Consider the following 17860-nt stretch of genomic DNA (forward strand, 5'->3'; position numbering starts at 1 on the left):
AAAATGCTGGTATGGTGCATTCTGGTGTCATTTGAGGGCAAGAAAAGTAGGAGCCTAATTTCCCCCACCCCAAGGCCTCTGTGTAACTGTGGCTGAAATCATGTTGTTTAGTTACACCTGAGAAAGGCAAATATTGTATAACTTGCTGACCAGAAAATACAAGTGGGAATTCATTATTTGCCTGCAACATGCCTCTGAGAATTAGCTATTTGCCTTTTGTGGGTGTAACTAAACAACAGGATTTTGGCCACAGAGTTACACAGAGATCTTGAAAGAAAGGAAAAAAATTATAGACTCCTACCATTCCTGTCTGCAGATGACACCAGAATATACCATACCAACATTTATGTATTTTATTACCATTTGTCTTCTGTAGGAATAATTAAGGAACAGGATTTTGGCCTGTGTCTTCATGAGCGCTCTGACATTCATGGAAGATATGCGCGTGGCACGTTAAATGAAAAACTGAGAACACACAAAATGCTTTGTTATTAAATCTAATTTTAATTAGGATGTTTCAGAGTAAATTCTGTTTCAAATGTATAGTCAGTGCTAAATTAAAAAACTGAAGGCACATATTTGTGTATCCATGTAGCAAAATTTGACACCCTTGTGTATACTCCAGGGAAATTGGGTCTCCCACAGCCGTAGCCCCAGCTTACGATGCCCATCAAAAACCACTTTCCATCTCCTTTGCTTCGACATGACAGGGGCCCTCCTGAATCTCCCTAAAAAGATACCAAAAGAAGAACTATGTTGACATATTTGATATAGAATACTAATAAGAAATAATTGTTAAAATTTAACAATTTTAACAATTTTTCTAACTTATTCTGAATTTATAGAATAATATTATAAATCCATCCAGTCATATGCTAAGACAAGTAAGAGAATTAGTCCTTTCACTAGGCCTGTCTTTTTATCCCATTAAGGCTTTTTTTTTTCATTAGCTTTGGCTCAAGGAAAAATTCAACAACTTTATCACCCATCAGTCTTCATAACAGACAGTACACTGAGACATAACCACCCATCTCTCATCGCTACAGTAAGAACAACTCTATATCTGTTTTTCCTGAAGATCACAACATCACATTTCTATACCAAGTGGTTCTACCACCCACCCAAGTTGAGATAATGACCAGAGAGCATAATTTACATATAATCTCACTTTGAAAGTTCATTACCAATGTAATTGTCACCCATCTTACTTGATCTCCACTCAACTTCCATGTATTCAGTGTATAACATCTGTGGCCATTAAGGATAAAATCTAATAGCCAATGAATCCCATTTGAAAGTGTTCAGTTTCTTCTTTCCACAAAATCTCAATACACATGCAGACAGCATGATGATGCCCACTTTACTTCAAATGACCCTCCCTTCTCTCCTGGCTGATTTTTGTGATATCTTTGCCTACTGAAGAGATGGGCCTAAAGCTGTCACATATGTTGGGTCTTTCTTGGTTCATCTCATAAAAGTATTGCCATAATGCAAATTTTGATTGTCTTCACAAATTCATGACATGCTAGCTGAAATTAAGGATTGATGGTACTAGTGGCATTAGGTTGTGTAGCACAAGCCTGAATGTCAATGCAATGGAAGAAAACTTACTTTGCAGCTGTCCCTTTTGCCTGACATCATTCCAGCACACAACATGCGAGCTGTGATAAGCCCATATGTTGAGTGACACAATGTTTGGTCAACAACCTCCACCTCTGCCTTTTGTAGAACTGCTGGAGCTTCATCATCTGAAATAAATGTACGTATCTAGGAAGTTTAATGAGATAAAAGTGATAATTTTCTTGCACTCCTAATTCCAGATCTAAACAATAATCTTTATGATCATAATAATGCTGAGTGTGATTCTTCTTCAATCACAGAAGTTCTGTCCTGTCTTTATTAGCCTTTTATGGATAGCATTTCAGAGAGTTCAAAACACTATACAGCCCCAATAAAGTGAATATAATTATGCATAATGCAAGATGGAGAAGAGAAATTATAGAGAAGGAGGAATGACTTGCACATGAGCAATTCTTGGATTTCCTGATTAGTGACTCAGATTCTTACTGCCTACACTACAGTAGCAGGGCTACCTGCCACAAGATAGACAAGAAAATCAATTTAGTCACACACACACGGTTTCCTAAAGAAGGAAATCAGATTGCTCCATCCTGTTTGCCAAAGTTCAGCTCTTATTTAGGTTGAACAGAGCGAGTCTCTTTTTGTAGTACTTCAGATGAATGCAATCTGTGCATGTGCGTTGTTTTATTTATTACTTGTATTTATATTCTAAAGAGCTGAAGGCAGCATATATGACTCTTTTCTTCTCTACTTTCTTCTCACAACCAGATGGTCAGGTAGGTCAGGCTAAGAGAGTGAATAATTCACAGTCATCACTCATAGGTTTCATAGCTGAGTGGTGGCTACAACATGTATCTCATTCCCCACCCTGACACTTCAACTGCTGGTTCACATGGCAAAAAGTGGAGTTTTGGGCTTACCTGCTTCTTGCTTCTGTCCCCAACCTGTTACCCAGCACTTTTCCCCAGGATGCACTCTGTGCATGGTGGGAGGTACACATATTGGCTGAATAATTCCTCGCATTGTGTCAAGCCATGGTGTACTTAGTTGCAGTAGGGCAATGTCATAGTCATAATTCCTGCTATTGTAGTATTCATGGATGATAATTCTCCTCAGAGTAGAGACAAATTTGGCTTTTCCTTGAATTTGCATCCCTAAATGTGCCGTCCAGATTCTAGGGTCTGATAACCTAATTCAAAGTGATAGAAATGATAAATATCAATTGCTGAACTTCTGAGACATGAGCATAAAAACTCTAGTTGTGCTTTTTGTGTTTGCTTGTATCTGTTTGTCTCTTTAAGGCAACCTGGGTGAGTGAGTGGATGGGAATTTTTTTTAAAAAAAATGGCTGAGGTATCTAAACCAGAAAGATGGATTGAAGAGAATGCATGGCGCCTGTCTTCTTTTAAGCCTAAAACCCTTATACTTACTTGGGAGCAAGTTCCTTCAAAAGCTAGATTTACTCATAAGTAAGTATGCAAATAATTGTGCTATAATACTACTACTATTATTGTTTCCCATTTAACCTGCTGAATCAGAGCAGGAGAGCACCAGAGGCTTTTCAGATATTGATGGCCTGCAGCTCATAGTATCCCTCAGCATAGCCTGGAAAAGAGCCAGCCTGTGTAGTCATGGACAAGCTGCACAGCCCCAGGGGATCCCCCCCAAAGGAATAATATACCACATCTGAGTACGTGCTCTGTTACTTAGTAAACCCTGGAAAGGGTTGGCATAAGTCTAAATTGACTTGACAGCTCATAAATGACAAAGATGAAGGTTTAGCAAGTATTTTTCAGTACTACCCTATTCCCCAAAAATAAGACAGGGTCTTAAATTAATTTTTGCTCCAACAATGCATTAGGGCTTATTTCAGCGATGTTTTATTTTATTTTCATGTATAACAATCTACATTTATTCAAATACAGTCATCTCATCTTCTTCTGGTTGCTGCACAAGGGTGGAGGGTGGGGTTTCTCTTAACTGGAGCTTATTTTTAGGGTAGGACTTATATTACGAGCATTCTGAAAAATCATATTAGGGCTTATTTTCAGATTAGGTCTTATTTTAGGGAAAACATGGTAGTAGTATTAGCAGTGAGAGTTCGGTGGTGTTATTTTGGCCTATTAATGCTGATGTTCTTTATTTTTTTTAAAAAAAAAAAATAAACCTTGATGATTTCATTGTAATAATGAGCATATTCTGTATTTCTTGAATTTTTTTAAAAAATTGAATGTATTGTTGTATAAACTGTCATATTGCTTCTTTTCCCCAGTTTCTCAAATGTGAAGTATTTTGTTAAGCTACGTTTATTATGAGGCAATTTTGAAATGTTTTCTGAAGAAAAACAACATGTTAAATAAATTAACATGACTGCCCAAAACAATGGAGCACATTTTCTTCTGGCTGCAGTAGCTCCCAATTTGAGCACGTGGTGGATAAAGCTGGTGCACACATAACAAGTAGATTTATTTTGTACTCAGCAAGTCAAATTACCCGTGAGTAGGGAGTTGTCATGTATAGAGAGGAAAATGCCAAGAACCAGGCTGCTTTGTGCATTGACCCTTAGCACATGCAAAGGAGTTCCAGTTATTTGTCTAATTGAATATTGGAAATGCATGATTGACCCTTACAAATTAATGGAAGAACAACAAGCTCATTGTGCTTGACTTTGTATCATACTATGTATGTCGTTTCATTTTGAATCATGAAAGGAAAGGCTCTGGCTGAATTCAAGGTGGACTATTTACCTGTTCCCTTGAAAGCAATGGGCGGCAGAGAGAAGCCACTCTTTTGATATCACCGAAGCACCACAATAAGCAACACCAGCAAAATGAAGACTGACTTGCCATGGCCATTCACCATCCTGTGTATCTGTACCCCCAACGATCCGATGGAGTGCACTGGTGTATTTAGTGCTACCACAGCCTTTTAAAAGAATATAAAGAGTTCGACATTTATCTTACCAACTATGATAGAATAGAGCACTTCCAGCAAACCAGATATAAAATGACATTGCTTTAAACAGTTGGCTGAATAATTCACTAAATAGTTTGCCCCCCCCCCCTCCATTATTTACATTTCTAGCTTCTTCTATCTTGGAACTCAAGCCATATATTTATTCATTCTTAAAACTTGCATACAATGTCTTCATTTCAGGTTAGCATGCCTAAATTGTCCTATTATATGAAAAAATTAACAAGCTAAGATCTAAAAATCAGTGGTAAATATAAGCTGTATATGGCAAAGCTGGGGAATCTGTGGCCCTCCAGATGTTGATGAACTCCAGTTCATATCAGCTTCAGCCACTAGTGGAAGCTTGTGGAGATATCTTAGGTTCACCACACCAGAAACTGGCCAAACCCAAGCCTCATTTGCTTCAGGTCAGTGGCTATATGGTGTACCTCCAAATATTAGAAGCAGGGGCTTCAGAGGTCTCTGATATAAATATAGCTATTCTACCCTCAAAGCATACAAGTGGCTTTGAGGCCTAAATGCTTGGTAAGCTGTTTGGGTAGGGTCTCTGAACAGCCCTTCTAGTGGTATTCTGTTTTCTTCTGTCTGTGATTATACCCAACTTGTCTGCGATGTGGTGGAACTGAGGCATGAAAAAGATAAGTTTCTCTTTGTTTGACAGAACTCATGGCCATCTGAGCATCATGGACTTTCCAAGATGACCAGAGAAGCCTTGCTTCATAATCTGTCACCAACCAAAGTGTCATATCTGCTGGTGATATCTGCGATGAGCTCAATTCCTGTGGGAGCTTCTCTATCAGCAGCTCACATTCTATGAGTCAGACAGAAGATACATGGGGAAGAATGTGAAATCCCAGGGAAAACCGGAGTCCTACAGCAGACAGAGCCAGAGGTGCTTTCCTTTCAAGATTGGAAACAAAACACTGAAGGCATAACACCTGCTGAAAAAGTGCAGGGAGGTAGCATCCATTTGGCAGCTTCTAGCCATACCCTTCTCCTATCCCCTCTCCCACAAAATGTTCTCTGGGGAATGAGTTAGCCAAATGATGCAATAACTATAACTGGCTTCCTTCCCTGGTGGGTGTTCACTCAGAGGAGGAGGCAGGGCACAGAAGTCCGGGACACTACCTCTGAGAGGGTGCCTGCTGGAAGAGATGGGAGAGGGAAGCTGGGGTCCCCATGGAACACTTGTGCATCCAAAGAATGAATCGTTATGAACTGCCAAACCAACAGTTCATACCCATCTCTAATTAGGAGCCAGAAAGAACTGATGGGTGAAATTCCAGTGTTGTAACTAGTTACTGACCTAAATAGAGAAGAAGTTCAGGCAACATGTTACAAACAGCATGGTTTAAATCTCTTTAGGTGCCTTTGTCTGAGTAGTGTAGGTTGATAGACACACTTGCCCATTATGAATGTGAACACATGACCTAAATAGATATGGTTGAAAAATAACATTGGGTGTGTTACAGGAACATGATAAGAGCTAGACCAAATGGCACCATCTTCTGTGCATCTGGGGGATGAAAAAGGCCGAGTCTTTTTACAACTCCTTTTGGGACTGCAGCTTTAGGTAGACTTACTACAATTGCTTTCATCACTTTGGTCGAGGCAGTCTGTGATTCCATCACATTTTGCGTTTTGCTTTCTGAAACAAACATGATTGCTGCATCTGTAAGTATTGTTGGTACATGGTATGCCTGAAAGAGAACAACCAATAGATGCTCTAACAAGGGGCCCTTTTTTAAAAATTGCAGATCAGGTCTCAAGCTGAGGAAAAAGTGGCTTGCAAATGAGTGGCCTTTGAGTTTGTGGCTGAAGGAAAACTGGAACCAAGGCTCCAGAGTTTACAGCTTGCACTCTTGGCGGCTATTGAACAGACAGATGTGATAACACCATCGAATCATATATTTACAGGAAGGGAATGCAGCTTAGAAAGGTTTTGTTTTTTTGAAAGGAATTCTTTGTAGCAATAGTTTCAAAACCAACAACCATAGGTAATTATCCTTATGGTTATAATTTTTAATAGTATAATTTGACTTCCCATTTCCCAAAAGTAATTAAATTCTGGATTCGGGCCCTTATCTTTTTAGTCTCTTTAAAAAAACTTAAATGCTACAAACTTTTGGCCTGTGGAATAATCTACTCTCTTCCCCTGTTCATCTCATTGCCATTACAACACCCACAGGAGAGCATAAGGCAGCAATGACAGGCATCGCCTAAACCAACATTTAACCCGTGTGATATCCCTCATACCCCATTTGGTGAAGTCAACGCCTCCCCCGCCATAACCCTGTTGTGCCCATTGTGGGATTCTGAGAGTGGCAGTCTAAAACAGTAACTTTCCACACACATGGAAATAACATGAAAAGTTACAATTTTCTTTCTTTCTTTCTTGATTCATTTCAGAGAGTTGCAACAGTGCAATGCTTTGGGAAATGAAGGGCTGTCTGGCTAGATGCATTTGCCCAGGGAGTCCTGAGTAGACTCCCTATGCCTTTCACTTTTTTCAACTGTTACAATTAAACTACCGAGGGAATAAGGCTATCCCATGTCATGTTACACATGTAACAGAAGGTAGTTACGCCTTAGCTGTAAAATTGCATCAGTCGGTTGTTTGTAAACGGTCATCAGTTCTTTGTAAATAGTTGCTTCCACTTTCTCAATGGGACTTACTTTCAGTGCAGTTTTGTTCATCTTGACCCTCCTCACAGTCACTTATTCCATCACAGAAAATGGAATGGTGTTGCATTAAGAAGTTGGTGCTACAGTTTTGTTCAGGCACATCTAAAAGATGAAGAAGAGTTTCAGGTAATCACCAAAAGGAGTCACACTTAAGGGTGTGGCTAAAAGGACTATTATTCTTTTTTCAGCCCACAATACATTGCTGGTACTTAACCGCAAAAGAGCTCATCACTTTCATCAAAGCAGTCATTGATCCCATCACAGCGCCGGATTTGCTGGATGCATAAACCGGTGTGGCATTCAAATGATCCAAGTGGGCAAGCTAAAACCAAGAGGGAAAACAGCTATTACTATAATTTCATGTTCTCTGTACTAAAACTATTAAGACAAAACAAAACAAAAGAAATGAAAAAGGATGTGTCACGTACTTGTCCCAAAGCTAAGTGCTTCAAGAATGTCTGTATTCTTTTCTATTTTATTTTATTTTTTAAATCTTAGGACTGAGGAGCTGGAAGAGACCGTACAGATCATCAAATCCAGCCCCTGTCTAGCAGGCACAGTGGGGGGGGGGTCCCCACTCCCAGCATCTGGATCTGCAGCCAGAGCCTTAAAACTAGTGAGCTTTTGCTTCTATTCATTTCAAAGAGGCAGAAGAGTTCACTGACATTTTTTTCTTTAATAAAATTTCTTTGAAATATTATTTTGAAAGCTGCTCAACAATTTTAACATGTTTTGAAAAATATCAACATGCATCAAGAGAAGAATTTTCTGGAGGAATAGTGCCAAAGATAACAGAAGATACAAGTGCTTTCGAATTTTCTTACTGATATGTTCTACAATTATAGTGGGAAGAATTGGTTCCATCTCTCCTTTATTCCTGTGTGGTATTCCTAAATAAGGGATCCATCTCTGGCTTTTCCACAGGAAATTTTAGAAGTTTTCAAGAGATACCAGAACCCCAGTACTAACTCTTATAAATTGTATCTGGCTAAACATTATGAGAGGCATTCAGTGCAAGCTAGCACCCCTCTTCTTTTTCCTGGGTTCATGGATTTGGAGCCCAAGAACCACATGATGTATTCTACATTCGTCAAGGTTTGGACCATTCTCTGTGCTTTATGGGGAAGGTCTTTTGATACTGACAGGAATTTAAGTGTGTGATACAACATGGGGGGAGGGGAGAGGTCTGCTGATCAGAGGGGGGAAGTCAGAAAGTCACTGGGCACTTCCAAACACTTGAATTTGCCTGGTCTAATTCTTTGGAGCTTCTCTAACATTTTGGTTATTTCTCTGCTGATTCTCTGATGGGGGGTGTACAGACTGAACATCATTTTCTCCAAGGTGACCCATTCAATGGAAGGGTGAACATGCCTGATTTCCGAACCTTTCACCTTATCTGCTCCACCACTGATGTCCCCACACAGCCATGCAAAGAAATCATATTCAAATATAGCCAATGCATGCAAAAATCAAACAATATGAATAAAAACCTGAAATGTACCTTTTTTTGGTATATTTAATATCAACAATAGTTTTTCACTACAATGAACATTGTATGTGTCAAATATAAGACTGAGGAATCTGTGGCCCTTCCAGTACCATTGGACTATCAGCTATGTAATCTCTAACCTTGCCTGATATGCTTTTTATAGCAGTATTTTGTAGTAGTAAAATCTGCAGAATATGGCGTTTGTCCATTTTTTCCTAACACATAAGCTTTGTGCTATCTATAGGCACATTAAACATGTATGTACTAGTGCAATGAATTGCAGAGCTCAAGGAAGCACACTGGGAAATCAAACTCCCAACCTCTGGCTCTGCAGCCAGATGCCTAAACCACTGAGCTGTATTACATGCCATCAAGTCAGAACCAATTAATTTTATAATGGCCCTAATAGGGTTTTCAAGACAAGTGATGTATTTCAGGAGTGTTTTACCAGTTCTACTCGACGATAGGAAATCAAACCCAGGCCCCCTGTGTTCTAGTCCATTACTTTATCAACTACACCACATTGGGTAGTTGTCTGTATATAACTATTTAAACATGTAATGAGTCATTTCCTCCACCTCCAATATGCACCAAATTTCACCCTATTCATAAGGACCACACAATCATCTGTACAACAGGCTGCAGGGACTGCAATGATGACAAGAATGTGCATAAGTTAGCTCTTGTTAGCCCATTGTACACATCTAAAATTGGACCCCGGCCAATATAAGTTAATTGCTGCCACGCAGAGGATGTAGTATTATCCTACATGTCAGTGACACCTTCCTGTGTTTTCATTCAGATAGCTTTTCACAAGGCACAAAAGAAACTGACAGCTCGTCTTACGTTGGCTGATATTGTAGCTTCCATATTCCACAAGAAATGGCTGCTCTGAAAGCCTGGAACTACACTGAAACTCAACATTAACCAGAAAGCTTGCAATTCTGAATATGGTTTGATGATCAATGTAATAGCCACAGTACCTGCAAGATAGAAACATGTTAGCTTTTGAGGTGGAACAAGGAGAGTCACAGGACACATCCAGGTAGTGGAAGTTGGAGCTTTCTGGTTCACGCTTAAAATGTTATCTTTATTTAGTGTGATCTATTTTATCTCTCAGTTGAATGATCCTTCTATTCACACTGACTGACTTTTTTTTCTCCTACGGGAAGCATCCAGACAGGTCTTTAGAATGCTCCAATCTCTCCACCTTTCGGTTAATGACTTTCCCCTTCCTGCCTCTTTCCCAAACTTTTCCCACATCCGCCATTCAGCAGGTCTCATTCACTTCCTTTTTTTGTTAAATAAAGTAAGTGACATGGCAAAACAGCAATGTTTTGGGTTCTAGGATGGTACACATAATATCACCAATCTATTTCATTTACCTAGAATAGTGTTGTACCAATTGGTAGATAGGTCTGTGTGTCTGTCTAATTAAAATGTTAGAGTAGATGAAAATAGAGGAAGGGGGTGCTCTGTCACCCCGTTCCATGCCACTACCCACTAAACACATCACAAGGTTGTCACCTCAGATAACACCACCCACAGATCTATTTTGCTGCCATCAGCACGGACTACAGAGGGGGTCAATTAGGAGCACTCTGAATCACACCAACACCCCCACAACAATAGCCACAGCACTGTGCTAAAAAGAAGCAGGACAGCTGTAAAAAGAGATAGGATAGATAATTCTAAATCAAAACACATGGGTACACCGTAAACACCAAAAGTGATATAAATAGTGAACTATTCTGCCACTGAGGACATGCCCTCTGAATTGCATTTTATAACGTTTCTGAGATCCACATTTGAAATGCTTCATGTAGGAGTAAACCATTACCACTTCCCATCAGATCTGCAACCAACTCTATCAAAACCTTTAGTGTGATTCCTTCTGCACTGATTTATTTGCCTATCACACAAACAAATGATCTGATAGCGAAGGGCATCACTGGAAGCTAAATTCTCTTATTGTTCCAGAAACATGAATAGTCATTCTCGCAACCCAAGCCCATGTTTATGGGTAGAAGAAAAATGACAAAAACAAAGAAGTTAAATTGAAAACTGTGGGAGGTGCAAAAAGTTCCTACTGTGAGTGCCACATGTCTTTCAGCATTTGAGGCAACTCTTTTTCTATTGATGAGTTGTCTGTAATGTGTAGTTTGCCTCACAGATGCCTATGATGCACAAACATCAAGCAGAATAGGAAATAAACACAGTAAATTTCACATTCCAGACAATATCCAAATAATGATCAATATGTAGGAACTGATAGAAGATATGTTGCTTTGTCAGTATGCTCGCTTCCTCTCTCTGCGTGGGGGAATGCTAATCAGCTGTGTAGTTGTATAGACTGCATCAATATACTTACATATGTTCATTAATCTTCCACCATCCATGCTCACAGCCTTTCATGCTTTTTTCACTGATAGTATAGTTATGAAATTTCAGTGCTACACCAAGATTCTTCTGCGGAGTCTGTGGTTTTTTTTTTAAGAAAGAAGGAATATATTTGACATTTTTTTACAACTAAGGAAAATTTAATTTTACAACTTTAATTTTTTTAAAATACACATGAGAGCTTCATCTGGGACAGGAAATACTAATTAGTAGTCATATTAAACGCTAGTAATAATAAAGATGAAAGAAAACACCCAAGGAGGAAAAAATTATATGGTATGCAGTTTACTTCCCTCCCCTGCTATGACTTATGAAGGTGACCCTTCACAAGTCATAGCCGTGTTGCTGCAGGTGACTTATAAAGGTGACTCTTCATAAGTCACCTGCAGCAACACTACCATGGCTGCACCTGGCTTGAGGAAGCAAGCTTTCATTTAGTAGGTTTCTTTCAGGCCTAATTCAAGTATGTTGCACCTAGATGAGTGGTTTCCAACCTTGGGTTACTCAGGCTTCTTGAACTGCAATTCCCAGAAGTCTTCACCACAAGCTGTGCTGGGTGGGGGTTCTGGGAATTGCAGTCCAAGAACACTTAGGTTATCCAAGGTTGGGAACCACTGATCTAGATCATTGGAGCCCAAACGCTCTCTCTCTCTCTCTGTGTGTGTGTGTGTGTGTGTGTTTCCCCTGCCCCCAAGAATTGTGAATGGACATGAAGGGGCATGAAGCTGATCAGTTTCAGAATCAGGGGCTATAATTAACATGAGAAAAATGTGCCTGTCCCTCTGTCATAGCTCTCTGGTCACAAAGGGCAGCGTTTTGAAAGGGAATGATTTCTGCATTCATGTTGGCTCCCCACAGCATTTTAAACCCTGAAAAGGCACTATTTCTCTCATAGGAACAGCCTGTATTCATAGAAGACACTCTGCACTTCAGAAAACCACCTTCCATGTGTTATAGTGTGATAGGAATGGTAGATAAGGGGATGAGGCCAGTGCAATCCCTTTCACGTGTACTCATTACACTCAGATGTATAATGTTTAAGTAGAGGCTTAGTTTCTCATTTTTCCAGATTAACATATTTATTTATTTATTTATTTATTTATTTATTTATTTATTTATTTATTTATTTATTTATTTATTTATTTATTTATTTATTTATATCCCACCTCGTATCTCATTTCTTTTATCATTTTGCAAATTTAGGAGAGGTTGAAAAAGCTCATGTGGGTTTTTGTACACACTTTTCCTTTAGTCGATACATTGGGGCAATTCACTTTCCCCCAATACAATGTATTTTAATGCTTAATACCCTACTGATATATACAGGTATCTGTTTGCATTTTCTGCACATGTTGTGACAGGAGAGCTGCAGTGAAAAATCTGTAGATTGTGAGCACTGAAGAATAACTGTTTCTGTTCACATAGCAAATTCGTCTGAGGTATGATACAACGTGAACAGAATCTATTTCTCCCTCACCTTTAGCACAGAATCCTTTCCCCTTCCTGACAAGTGGGTTCCAAAACAGTTCCAGATCCAATATGGCTGGGAGTAAGAGAAAGGGTTTCTGCCAAGCCTGTGAACTGGCTTACAAATCTCCTCCTGGACGCCCTTCCCCCCAGCATTTCTGTGGTTCAAAGCTTTCCACAGGGTGCTCATCTCAGCAGCAGTTTCTGCTTTCCGTGTGCCAGACTACAAGGAGCGATAGTGGCTGCCACAGCTCAGCTGCCAACACATGAGCGCCTAGGGAGAGAATGCCCAGGCTGGCAGAGGCTAAGAGCAGGTGCAGTTTTCCATTGCCTCACAAGGAAACCTTTCATCTACTCCTAGAGCTACTTGACCAAAAAGAGAAAAAAGATACGCAAGCTTTGTCCCGAGATCAAAGAGCTCAAAGGCCTGCAACTTCATCTCACCAAAAGAAAGATACAGTACAGACGAAGAGGCCTGTTTCTAGATGAACCCAAATGCATTACAATAAGATTTAAAATTACCTGGAAAGACCAAGTGCAAATGCATTTTGGTGGGTAGTAGCTTGGGTAGTAGGGACTCATGATTCTCCCTTCAAAACCAGCACTTCCTAATGCGAGTATAGTTTTCTCACATTCTGACAAGAAAAAGCAGAATGTTTGTAATTTATTAACACACCATCCAAAAAAACAAGAGTCAGTCATTGAAGACGAGCTATTATTTTCTTTCTGTACTTGAATGTGCATTGCAATCCTATACCTCCCTACTCACAAGTTAGGGGTTAGGGTTAGGGTTAGGGTTAGGGTTAGGGTTATCTAGAATCTAGGACCTAGATAAACATGCATGGGATTACAGCTCTTTATCTTTTACTTTTATTTTAGAATGTATACTCTTCCCTCCTTTTTTTAAACAAATGTCAAGGAGAATGAGAAAAACAATGGAAATTTCACAAGTACAAAAAGTAACAAACAAATCACTATGAAATAGCATCAAATGAATTAAAAACATGCCATGACCATCAGAAATGATAGAGGTGAAATGTGTATGTCAGAGAAATGGTGACAGAGAATACAGTCGTGCCCTGCTTTGTGATTACCCATTTAACGACAAATCTGCTTGATGGTGAGGTTTTTGCGATCACTTTTGCGATCGCAAAACGATGGTTTGAATGGGGTTTTCCCACTTTGCGATGATCGGTTCCCTGCTTCGGGAACCGATTTTCGCTTTACGATGATCAGCAAACAGCTGATCGTCTGGTTTCAAAATGGCCACCGGGTGTACAAAATGGCTCCCTGTTGTGTTTAGGAGCCATTTTTCGCTTTACAGGCACCCGAAAACGGCCGCCCCTATGGAGGATCTTTGCTGGATGGTGAGTTTTCAGCCCATTGGAACGCACTGAGGGGTTTTCAATGCGTTTTTAAATTTCGTTTGACAACGTTTTCGCTCTGCAGCGATTTCGCTGGAACGAATTAACATTGTCAAGCGAGGCACCACTGTAGCTGCCTCACCTCCAGAAGTGAAGATATGCAGCAAGGGATGGCACAGGCCTTCCGCCCACCTGAAGCAAGAAGCAAAATGGTTCTGCTCTCTCCACTTCACAATACTAACAATACCAAAAAGAAAAAAAAGGTGAGGAAAAACAGCAATGATGCTGTCTTCCACTACTTTATTGTACTTCAGTTGTGTTGCTAATGAAAGAAGCAAGGTTGTTATTTAAGTAATACATAACTCCACTAGCTCGCAGGTAATTTGTCTTTAGCTTCATTTGTTGTTGTTTTTAAACAAGCATTCCTGCAGCATCCTGGCTCTGAGGACTCTAGTGGGGTCAAGCATTGTTCAGATAGTCCCCTGTCTTCCTGAAGTGACTAGGTATCGTGACTGAAGCATAGGGGTATGGTCATGATTTTTCACCTCCATAACTCTGTGCTTGAGGCAATTACCTCTGCCTTCCTAACATCAGGCCATCAAGCCATACAAGAATGCAAGCATTCATCTGCACATTTAGCTAGAATAACTAAAGTAAAAAGAAGGTTTAAGATGAAGATCGAAGCAGGAAAGGCCTAGGAGCCATACAACACCAAAGTAACCCCTCATTCTCAGGGAAATTAAATGCTGTGGAGAGCAGCTGCCAGGGAATAAAGCCCAGTGACTCCAGTACTTCAGCAGTTAGAAATGTACATACAGGCGTACCTCGGTTTATAAAATTAATCCATTCTACATGATGTTACGTAATGCGGAAATTTTGTTAACCAAAACACCAATTGCGCTAGGAAAGGGACTACAGGCCCAATGCGCCCTGGGAAACCCCTTGTGTACTGCAGGAAAAAAATTAAAAAAATAAACTGAGGCATTATTTTCTATGGATTTCAGTTAGTAAACCGAAAACTACGTAAACCAAGGCGTTCACAAACCGAGGTACCACTGTACAATTCTAAGCAGTTAGAATGTACATAGAATGTGTCTCAGAATAGTAGAGTTAGAAGGAAAGTATAAGGCCATCCAGTCAAACCCTCTACTAAATGCAGAAACCCAAATCAAAGTATAGGTGACAGATGGCAATGTAACGTTCTCTTGAATGCCTCCAGTGCTGGAGCACTCACCACTTCCCAAGGCAATTGGTTCCACTCTCATACTGCTCTAACAAGAAGCTTTTCCTGATATTCAGTTGAAACCTACCTTACTGTAACTGGAGCCCATTATTACTTGCCTTTCACTCTGGAAAGACTGAGAACAAAGCCTGACTCTCCTCTATATGTCAACCATTTAAGTACTTGAAGCATGCTATCATATCTCCCTTCAGTCTTCTTTTCTCAAGGCTAAACATGCCCAGTTCTTTTGGCTTGATTTCCAGGCCCCTGATCATCCTCATCCTTTGAACTTATTCCAGTTTGTTGACATCTTAGGAACCAGGACTTCATGTGATTTTGTGGCTATTATTTATTTATTTATTTATTTATTTATTTGATTTATATCCCGCTCATCTGATTCATCTGTACCACTCTGAGCGGCTAACAACAATATTAATACAATTATAGGAACATAAAATAAAAATATCGATTAACAAAGATAACATAAATCATAAATAACAAATAAAGAGAAAAATAACTTAAATTAAATTAAATGCTGGCAGGAGGGAAGGCCTTAACATAAAGCCATGTTTTTAGCTGAGTTTTAAATGTGCCCAGGGAAGGGGCCGCGCGGATCTCAGGAGGGAGATTGTTCCAAAGGTGAGGAGCCACCGCCGAGAAGGCCCGGTTTCGTGTCTTCTCCCTTCGGGCCTCCCTCGGCGTCAGGCTCCTCAGCCTCACCTCCTGGCTCGCGCGGGTGATCCGGGTAGAACTTGGTGGGTGAAGGCGTTCCGCCAGATATCGAGGTCCCAAACCGTTTAGGGCCTTATAAGTGAGCATTAAAACTTTGAAGTCAATACGGAAACGAATGGGCAGCCAGTGCAGTCTAGCCAGGATGGGAGAGATATGATGGTATTTTCTCCCACCAGTGAGAAGTCTGGCTGCTGCATTCTGCACCATCTGAAGTTTCCGTATCAGCCTCAAAGGTAGCCCCACGTAGAGCGCGTTGCAGTGGTCTAATCTTGAGATTACAAGCGCATGCACTAAGGTAGTGAGGGCCCCCGTGTCGAGATAGGGCCGCAGCTTGGCAATCCGCCAAAGATGGAAAAAGGCGGAGCGGACCACCGACGCCACCTGTGTTTCCATGGTAAGCGTCGGGTCCAGGTGTATGCCCAAGCTGCGGACCCCACTCACCGGAGTCAAGGTCGCCCCCCCAAACGAGAGAGAGTCGACCGAGCCACCAACCACGGGGGGCCCCACCCTCAGGACTTCCGTCTTGTCCGGGTTCAGCCTCAGGCCATTCTCCTGCATCCATTCCAGTACGGCCCCCAGGCAGCGCTGGAGGGACAGGACGGCATCACCTGCAGTTGGTAAAAAGGAGATGTAGAGCTGGGTGTCGTCAGCATACTGGTGACACGAAGCTCCACACCCCCTGATGATCCCAGCTAGCGGCCTCATGTAGATGTTAAATAGCATTGGGGAGATAATCGACCCCTGTGGAACCCCACAATTGGAGCTCCACGGGGCCGAGACACTCTCCCCAAGCTGAACTCTCTGGGGACGATCCTCCAAGAAGGAACGGAGCCAGGCTAACGCCAGGCCACCGATTCCCAACTCAGAGAGTCTCCCCAGGAGGATACCGTGGTCGACGGTATCAAAGGCTGCCGAAATATCGAGGAGGACCAACAGAGACGTTTTGCCCCTGTCAGCCTCCCTCAGCAGGTCATCATACAGGGCGACCAATGCCGTCTCTGTACCGTGGCGCGGCCTGAAGCCCGACTGGAATGGATCCAGGGCATCTGTTTCATCCAGGAGAGCCTGAAGCTGGTCTGCCACCACCCTCTCCACCACTTTGCTCATGAAAGAAATATTGGCGACGGGCCTATAGTTGCCAATTTCGTCCGCCGCCAAGTTGAGTTTCTTTCGAATGGGCCTAATGAGTGTCTCCTTGAGGGCAGGCGGAAACCTGCCCTCAAGGAAAGACCCATTTATTATTGCTGTGGCCCATTCAGTTGTTTTCGGCCTGGCTGCTTTGATTAGCCAGGCCGGGCAAGGGTCCAAGGAGGAGGTGGTGGCCCGACAGCGGTCAAGCACCCTGGTCACAGAGTCAGGCGTTACCGGCTGAAAAGAATTGAAAATAACCGGGCAAGACGGAGCGCTGGACATCTCAGCTCGATTCACTGCGTTCAAAAAGGGAGAGAGCTCCCGGCGGATGGCCTCCACTTTAGATTTAAAAAATGCTGCAAATTGGTCCGGAGAAAAACTAGGGGGAGGCCCATCTCCCGGGCCAACTCCGGATAGGTCGCGCACTATACGGAAGAGCTCCGCCTGCTGATTGGATGCTTCGCTTATCCGGTTAGCGAAGTATGATCTACATGCAGCCTTCACCTTATTCAGGTAAAGGTTAGTTGCGACCTTGACAGCTATCCAATTATTATCCGTCGGGTTCTTCCTCCATCTACGTTCTAGCCTTCTCCTTATTCGCTTCATCGCCCGGAGCTCCTGGTTAAACCAGGGCGCCGGACGAGTTCTGCGCCGGAGAGGGCGTTTGGGCGCGATCGTGTCTACTGCCCTGGTGGCAGCGGTAGACCAGCAGTCCACCAGGACGTCGACAGGAGCACTAGCCAGTTCAGCCGTAATCCCTCTCATGGCATCCTGAAAACCAATCGGATCCAGTAGTCTTCGAGGGTGGGCCATTAA

The 17860-nt window shown here is 41.7% G+C and overlaps 1 protein-coding gene across 2 annotated transcripts in view; it reads right to left on the reverse strand.

Annotated features, from left to right (window-relative positions):
• Window positions 1-368: 368 nt before the first annotated feature.
• LOC110088636 (transmembrane serine protease 7) overlaps window positions 369-17860 on the reverse strand; it is a 34473-nt gene continuing 16981 nt past the window's right edge. For both annotated transcript variants that reach the window (XM_072993954.2, XM_072993953.2), the window contains 10 exons: window positions 13118-13230; window positions 11100-11206; window positions 9575-9711; window positions 7454-7561; window positions 7231-7341; window positions 6138-6254; window positions 4329-4506; window positions 2502-2770; window positions 1612-1748; window positions 369-728 (listed from right to left, as the gene is read on the reverse strand). In XM_072993954.2, the coding sequence (XP_072850055.2) occupies window positions 558-728; window positions 1612-1748; window positions 2502-2770; window positions 4329-4506; window positions 6138-6254; window positions 7231-7341; window positions 7454-7561; window positions 9575-9711; window positions 11100-11206; window positions 13118-13230 (1448 nt within the window). In that variant the 3' untranslated portion in view covers window positions 369-557. The remainder of the gene's footprint in view (window positions 729-1611; window positions 1749-2501; window positions 2771-4328; window positions 4507-6137; window positions 6255-7230; window positions 7342-7453; window positions 7562-9574; window positions 9712-11099; window positions 11207-13117; window positions 13231-17860) is intronic.

Source organism: Pogona vitticeps, chromosome 3, assembly GCF_051106095.1.
Source record: "Pogona vitticeps strain Pit_001003342236 chromosome 3, PviZW2.1, whole genome shotgun sequence".
NCBI lineage: Eukaryota > Metazoa > Chordata > Lepidosauria > Squamata > Agamidae > Pogona > Pogona vitticeps.